Source organism: Neodiprion lecontei, chromosome 5 (assembly GCF_021901455.1).
Source record: "Neodiprion lecontei isolate iyNeoLeco1 chromosome 5, iyNeoLeco1.1, whole genome shotgun sequence".
NCBI lineage: Eukaryota > Metazoa > Arthropoda > Insecta > Hymenoptera > Diprionidae > Neodiprion > Neodiprion lecontei.
The window spans coordinates 27,211,435-27,219,227 of record NC_060264.1 but is presented as its reverse complement, the minus strand read 5'-3'; the positions used below and the strand labels follow the sequence as shown (position 1 = coordinate 27,219,227).

Below are 7,793 nucleotides of genomic sequence, written 5' to 3'. Positions count from 1 at the left end.
AACTGAGAAAGACCAAGGTTCACTGGACCAAGCTGATCACCGAGCAAAACAGCCGTTGATCCAAAGCCAAATATTATTCATGCAATTAGTACCTGCCGTGCGAAATGGATCAGCAGCCACACAAGGTTAAAGGTGCCAATCAAATATCATGACAGAACGTTATTATCAGTAACGCGAATTAGTAAAGTTGTTATCCATTTTCAAACTGACTCAGAGAATATGTATGAGGTGAAATTTTTTTCCCTGCAAATCAGAACAGATTATATCGATTTTTCGGCGATTCCTTATAACTTTTTTTTCACAAGCAATTAAACGATGGCAAATCTACTATCTAATAAAACTACAGGAAAATGTAATTTCGATTTATCTCCCTATATAAATGATATAGTTATCAACTTTCAGTCTGACAAAACGCGAACACTAGAAATCGTTGATGCTTATTCCGAACGATTGATTTATGAGAGTGAAAAATGGCAGCGGTGTAAAATAAATCGTCGAGAGGTATGCCGCAAGTTATAAATACTGCAATGCAGGAATACCGATAGGCATGCGATCCTGCGATTAAGATTAGTGTGAATGAGGAACACCACTGAAGTGTAAAAACCGCAAGACAAGTTGCCTTTAAATTCTCAACGACCGTTGCAATTACTCGACTTAATACTGGGACTGGGTAAAAAAAAGTAACGTAATAATTAAGCGCACACCTACGGGGTGAAAAGCCTCATGGCTAATGCTCGGTGACAAACGAACGACCGCTACAAAAACACGTTTCAACGTACGTACTTAAATCACCGGCAAACAATTTCCCTGTGGCAGCTGTTGAAGAACGAGAACTATCTTGATTGCACGCGATTTACACGCAATAGTCATTAGATGCGTCGTCATTCGTCCTGTTTATACTCTCGTACCTCAAGTCCGACGGACCGCTTGTTCTTCACGGTAATTAGAAAACTCGGACGGTAGAAGAGACGAGTTAGAAGCCTGAAGAACGGTCGCAAATTTAACCGTCGAGAGTTTGTGGGCAATTAGAATATCATTATATCATTAGATTTGAATATAGATATAATTAACTAGGTATTATAATATAGTTTTCAATGTTTATGTACAGAAAAAAGAAGAAAAACAAAAAATACTTTCAACGAATAACAGAAGTCATTGAATTGTCGAACCATACAAAATGAAGCTAATAAACAATAATATAAAATGTTTATTGACAACACATTTGTTTGTACATTGCTAGCAAACATAAATATATCAAAATGAGAGCGACATGTCAACACTACTCCCATCTTGATTATTTGAAATTATGTCGCCGTGTAGCAGCTGGTATTCTTGTTACATAACAGGCGCAGATTCGGTGTCACAGCTATCATCAAACAACGCCATTGCTTTGTTTGACTTTGTATTTTGTATTTTTGTTTTTTTTTTCATCCCATTTTCACTATATAATCACCGTTTTAGAGACTGGAGAGACACGCACTGAGAAAATTGACTAAGGCCCGATTACTGTTACATCCTTCTTTATATCAAGGAAACAGGCTCCGTTGGCAGCGTTGTTTTGACCCCCAAACACAACGCAGCTTAGACCGTGGATCGCCATGTGCTGCCAGAGCTTCTGCATCCATTTATTCACTGTTCTAAAAGTTTTCTCTATCTTCTCGCTCTTTAATTGATCCTCCGTGATCCGTAGGTGGCAAAGAGTGAAGGCGTGCTCCATCAACACGTTCGAGGCTCGAGATACCGCGTGCTTATTGTTCTCAGCAACTACAAGACGCACCTAAGAAGAAAAACGTGAAGAAGGACATTCAGTTTTTTTTTTTCAAAACGCGTTTTTCAAGTGATATACGTATAGCCTTTAATTGTAAATAAGGAGAAAAATTTTGAGAGACTCTTCAAGTTGCTCTCATGTTTCAATCCTCAGTCGTTGCAGAGATGATAATTTTTCCGTATTCATGCGATGCACAAAGTTTTCTTCACTCACAATATAGAAGTTTTGCCAGATCCGTTTGAAGTCTTTGATTATGCGATTTCGACATCAATTGAAGTTCAAAGAACTTCATACGATTTTATTGTTTTTCGAAATTCTTCTACATTACCTCACATGGAGGGATTTCGTTGAGTTTTGAGAAATACGGTGGCGCTTTGTAAAACATCAGAGTATTTGGTTGCTGAGATTATACAGAAACTCGTGCAAGATCGTGATATTCTATGAAACAGCATGAGATTTCAGAAAAATATTTCACATTTTGCGAAACATCCGTATATTCATCGAATCTTATAAGCAACTTTACTCAGATTTAATCAATTTTAGTGACATCACAGAGAGATGTATAAAATCATATCGCAACTAGGTAGTTCTAACACGATTTTATGAAGTTTCATTACAATTTTAGAATACTCATGAATCTATAGATGTCATGAATTTTCGTCTGTTTTTGTGAAACTCCGGGATACTACCTGTATCGAATTTAATGAAGTACTGCACATGATTTTGTGCCATGTTTTAAAATGCTAGGAAACTGATGCATAAATTCATAGAGTTTTGTAAAAGCTCATATCGACAAATGAGCAGTTCGACCCGTTAATTTTGTTTGCAGACTAACCTGATCGGTTGTGTCGAAGTTCTGATCATCCATGATGCTCAAAGATGAATTTTTGAGATACCTAGAATACTCATTCATCACGTCTTCGGTACCAATGATAGCCGCTGTCTTTTTGTCTTTGGTAACATGGTTGAAAATTGACGTTGCGTAGTTTCTCAGCTCCATTCTGTCTATGACTTTAAAGGATTTCCTTCTCTCCGCATTCATTTTCAGAATTTCCATATTCTTCTGACCGACCAGTACCGCATCACCAAAATCGAGACTGTTCGCCAATTTCAGCTGTGCCAACTTCAGTGAAGCCCTTGAGTCCTCGGAGGGACAATGTCCTCGTCGTCCTTCCTGGATTCTCTCATCGAGAAACTCTCGCGCTAATGTTTGGAGTTTGGTTTTTCTATACCTGTGTAAATGATTGAATAACTATTATTTGTTAACTGTTACTATGACCCAGAGCAAAGCATCTTATCTATGAAATGATTCATGAAATATGATCGCTTATCAAATGAAATCGAAGCAAATTTCCGAACTTCAAGATTATGGAAAAATATACTTGCGAATTTCGTACGGATTTACCTGTCCCCAGTGATATTGTATATCACAGATGTGTCGATGATGTAAGGATGCATCATCTTGAGAGTGTGAAGATCAGAATTTAAACTTTGTCCCACTAGAATAGCGTCTGGTGGTAATATTTCCCTCAAAGCATTCTGCACCTCTACTAAAGTTGTTGTGACATTGTGGAGAAGCTCTTTTGTGATCCCACTGTACCGAGTGAGATAATCGGTAATCTCATTCGCCGGTTTTACCAGCGTTTCATAGATAATCTAAGAGATACAAGTTACAGATACAGTCTAGTTGATGCTAACTTCGTTTCGATTTAGAACACTTTGAACAAATTCATTTCCAGTCGATACTCAAACTTACATTCATTCTTTCATCCACGATAGATATCCTAGTTAGCTCAAGTAAACCAGTCGTTGTTCTACACATCTCACAATCCAAACCAAACATTGGAGATCTTGGAGTAGCCTCGACATACATGTCCTTTGTTAAAATGTAGTCCTCATATCTACAATAAAAAAAAAAAGTAAACGTTGTAAGCTTTGAGTACAGGTATATACACGCATTTTTTATGCAAAACCAGAGTATTTCAGACCATCAACATTCAAAATATCAATCTGAAATTTGGCAAAGGCAAAAAAAGGTCTGGCCGACTCTTGTGACATTCGTTGTTTTTGTCAATTACGGTATATACCAACGAACATCTATACAATTTATCCATGTGGCGTACACTGAGAAATTGGACATCAAATAAATTGATAAGCCGAACGGTAGTAAAAATACAGTTGATTTTCTTCAAATGATCCTTACTTTCTCGCTAACTCGCCTTTCAGTGGCAGCGGATAATTTTCTTCTACTAATTGCCACGGAGACAAGAGGAGCTGAGTTCTTGGGAACTTGTCGGTGACAGGCAAGTTTTGGTGAACCTTGAAAGATTTATCCCCGACACCTAGCTTATCTGCAGCTTGCATTGGAAACACTGTTTTCAACAGCTTGACTAGATCACCGGTACTCTGCAAGGCAGCTTCCAGTGATCCAAACTCTGAAACCAGCCAATCCACTGGCATTTGTGATAAATTCAAATTTAAACAAGCCTCAAACGATGTAAAAGCATGAGATTCGAGAATGCGATCCACGTTTTGCATGTTATTCATTACCTTCAAAGTTTGGAACTAGGTTTTTTATACTAACGTTTGATCAGTCTATCACTTTGAGTGCCTGTGAGGGGGACGGCAGCCAACTCCTCGACGATCGATCCTCCGTACACAGCTGGAGTGACCAGTTCGAGTTGATGTGTCAGGTTCGTCGTTATGTTAGTGAATATAGACTCATAGGCACTGAAATGATACAACGACAGTCCTTCGACTACGAGAACAACCGTATGGGCTACCTGTGTAAAAATTCGCTGACATTAAAATTAGAAAGTAGGTTTCACATATAAATTTCGTAACAAAATACGTCCAGCATTGTTCTTTGCGTAAGACTTTCAATGCTCGCAATATTGATGAAATGAAAACAAGAACGTAAATTTGCACCTTGTTATACTTTTCAAGCAAACACCATCTGGCCGGCAAATACGGAGAGTGGTGGCCGAGCAAAGAGTACATCAGAAGATGTTGCACGTCGCTGAGAAATATTGGAATTCTATCTTCGTCCTTGACGTTGAAATTTAGACTTGCATTTTCCCCAACGTTTTTCAAACGGAATCGAGGGATCACTTTCAACCGCTGTTTTCTTTCCTTCAGCTCTTGCTTCAAGTTGGCGTACTCTTCGCCACTCAATCTATCGAAACACAAAATCCCGGTAAACCAAATCGCTCTGAACGACTCTCTCAGAATAAAATAAAAATAAAATAAAACAATATATAAAGTTGCGAGTCCTTATAAGAACAGCAAGGAATTCTCTTGTTTTTTTCTGTGAAGCTATTTCTTAACAGAATTCTAAACATTTAGAGATGCCATGATGTTACAGTTTTGCACGCAATGCATATTATCAGTTTTTGAGTAAAATTAAAAAATACCTAGGTTTTTTGTTGGCAAGGGGATCAGGTTCCTCATTGCTTTCCACCTCTGTTGTCGGCGGCTCAGAATTAGTGCTTCCTTGTGCAGCATCATCCAACGTTCTCGTACATGGTCTTTTCCTGCTCAGACTTTCGATGCTGGAGACTTCATTGCTCGTTTCTTGATCGCTCAATAGATTCGTCAGTGTCTCCTCCTGCGTCTAATTAAGAGAAGAGTCAAACAGATTGTGAAAACAAAGAGTGAAAGAAACAAAGCGTTCACATTCTTTTTCAACCATGTAAATAGGAATTTCACCTACTAGTTCAAAATTTGTGCCATCTACCGCTTGTTTCAGGGCTAGCGCCTTAGCTTCTCGATCTTTGTCATTGAGTTTGGTGATCTCTAGAAGCGCGGCCATTTTTTTGCGTTTCTTTTCGATTCTCTGTAGTTGCTTTCCCGTCGGTGTCTTCATGATCGTACAATGCGCTCCGAAGTTCTAGGCGCAACACCATCTAGATCCTGCAATAATAATACGTAAACATTCAATTCTGCAAGAGATTTGACACTAATTTACAATAAGAACATAACATATGACTGATTTTTGCTTCTTAAATTTGTAGTTTTTAAATTAAAAGTCATTATTAAGTGATATCATATCTTGCAAAACGAGAAACTGAATACAAACTTGACGCACATCAAAACAAGAACTGTAATTACAGCACACACGGTTTGAAACGATAGAATAATCAGAGTTTGAATTGATACGTAAAGAAAAGAAATTGAAATCAAACAATGAGGAAGCAAAGAAGGGCTGTAATTTACCTGTGAATTCTGTGAAATGAAACTTAGTTGTCAATTTAGTGTTGCTGTGCGAAAACATATTAATATTCTTCTCAAAATTGAGAGGATTTGTTTGGTATCAGTGATGAGTGCAGAAAACGTTAGCCTTTCAAACTCGAATAAACTTTACTTTAAATCGCGTATTAACCGCAAGTTATTTAGTACAAATTCTGAATATTTGGGAGGGTGTTACAATTTCTGGTTTTGCTACAGCGACGTATCTCCAAAACTCAACCAAACCATTGCTTCTCTCGTCACTCGGTTACCACCCATTGTTGCAATGACCGATAACAAAAGACTCTCTACCAATGAGGTCACATATGTTTTCATTCGTCAGGATTGGCATGCTTTTTCAGATGGCTCAATTACGCAAAAAATCATCCTTGATAAGAATTCTCCTGTTTCGTTCTTTCCGATTCAACTCTATTTCCTATAAGTGAAGTTCTCACTTGGACGTTTCAAACAGAAAGATACAAGACACAGAACTTACGCAAGTGTGGTATATTTAAATCCGTTGGCAAAGATTTTAAACATATTTCTAATATATACATTGCATTTCATATAAAAACAAATTATTTGATTCCACAGGATTTAAGGATATCAATAAGTTTGATTAAATCACGTAACTCTGTAATTTTTGTGGCACGCACGCTTTTACTAAACATCAAATTGTTCAGTTTATTAGCTGTACTATCTGAAAGCACCTCGTATTAATATATTTTGCCATATAAACAAGATTTGTGGTTTTTTAGGTAGTAATAATATAGATCCTCAGATCTTGTAAAAATGTGTCCGAGTTGAGATGCATATTATCTATTATTGTTCATCGGTATTTTATTCCTCAACAAAAGGAATCAGGTTTTCAAAATTCGAGATTCGTTAGTCATCAGTCTAAGCAAGAATAGTTAATATTAAGAATTTTATTCCGTGTATACTATTTTCAATCCCTTTCTCTCTCTTCTTTTAGTAATATGAGATTATTTTTTACCCAACTTTGTATCCGGATTACTCTTCGAATACACAAGAAAAAAAAACTTCCAAAGAGACTGAAAGCAAACAGAAGAATGAAGGGGATGAAGAACAGATGGTAGAATTTATAAGAAAATGACGTCCCGTGAAGAAGTGTTGACAAAGTTACAGACAAGGAGCAAAACAAACGACGACTTACCATTTTGAGGACGTTTTGAGGTTAAATCGTGTGCGTCGTCTAAGCTTGAAAAATTTCACACGTCTATTGAAACTACTTTTTTTCAAACGCAGAAATTATACGGCAACGTTACTTTATGCCGGCATGCGTTTATCTTTTGCACTATTCACGCACTTTCGTCGGAGCACAACACACGTCGACCGAAGATATTCTTTAATCGACAGTCAACGCAACTGAACACAACACGCGGAAAGTCGAACACCGCAAAATATCAGCACATGGGATTGAAGTAAGCCATAGACTTTATAAGTCTATGGTGTAGAGAAATGGGATGGTCGGCGCGACGAGCAGCGGCGATTTGACGAACAAACGACACGCGCCATTAATTGAAACAACACTTCTTCAGGCGACAAAAACTTTGCAGTCGATTTTGGCAAATTTCAAGATATCGTCTGGAAGAGAATTTAGTTCCGAATCGGTCTATGTGTATCGATAATCAACACCGACATTATTTCAGTTAGAAAAATCATGTTGTAATGCCAAAAAAAAGATACTTATCGTATCTTCTCTCTGGGCAACCATCTCACAAATGTGTAACTATACTTGCCTACATCCATGCTCATATACATGTGTTGCCTATGTATA

General features: G+C 37.5%; 1 protein-coding gene across 5 annotated transcripts; it reads right to left on the bottom strand.

Annotated features, from left to right (window-relative positions):
- Nucleotides 1–1,187: 1,187 nt before the first annotated feature.
- LOC107226520 (small RNA degrading nuclease 5) lies at nucleotides 1,188–7,450 on the bottom strand. 5 transcript variants are annotated; one of them, XM_015667360.2, is made up of 10 exons: nucleotides 7,170–7,450; nucleotides 5,481–5,680; nucleotides 5,182–5,381; nucleotides 4,697–4,943; nucleotides 4,353–4,551; nucleotides 3,972–4,221; nucleotides 3,525–3,669; nucleotides 3,174–3,424; nucleotides 2,604–3,000; nucleotides 1,188–1,777 (listed from the first exon to the last, which is right to left on the bottom strand). In XM_015667360.2, the coding sequence occupies exons 2-10, from the start codon at nucleotides 5,631–5,633 to the stop codon at nucleotides 1,493–1,495; spliced, it is 2,127 nt and encodes a 708-aa protein (XP_015522846.2). In that variant the 5' UTR covers nucleotides 5,634–5,680; nucleotides 7,170–7,450; the 3' UTR covers nucleotides 1,188–1,492. The 5 variants fall into 5 exon arrangements, with proteins under 5 accessions (XP_015522846.2, XP_015522848.2, XP_046597441.1 ...); XM_015667362.2 differs by having other exon boundaries at nucleotides 3,972–4,203; XM_046741485.1 differs by having other exon boundaries at nucleotides 5,182–5,375.
- Nucleotides 7,451–7,793: the final 343 nt, after the last annotated feature.

Coding starts and splice junctions, on each gene's coding strand:
- LOC107226520 (XM_015667360.2), bottom strand. CDS start 5,633: ATGAAGACACCGACGGGAAAGCAACTACAGAGAATCGAAAAGAAACGC. Junction 5,382..5,480: donor ATGGCACAAATTTTGAACTA/GTAGGTGAAATT, acceptor TCTCTTAATTAG/ACGCAGGAGGAGACACTGAC. Junction 3,670..3,971: donor AAAGGCGAGTTAGCGAGAAA/GTAAGGATCATT, acceptor TTTTTATTGTAG/ATATGAGGACTACATTTTAA.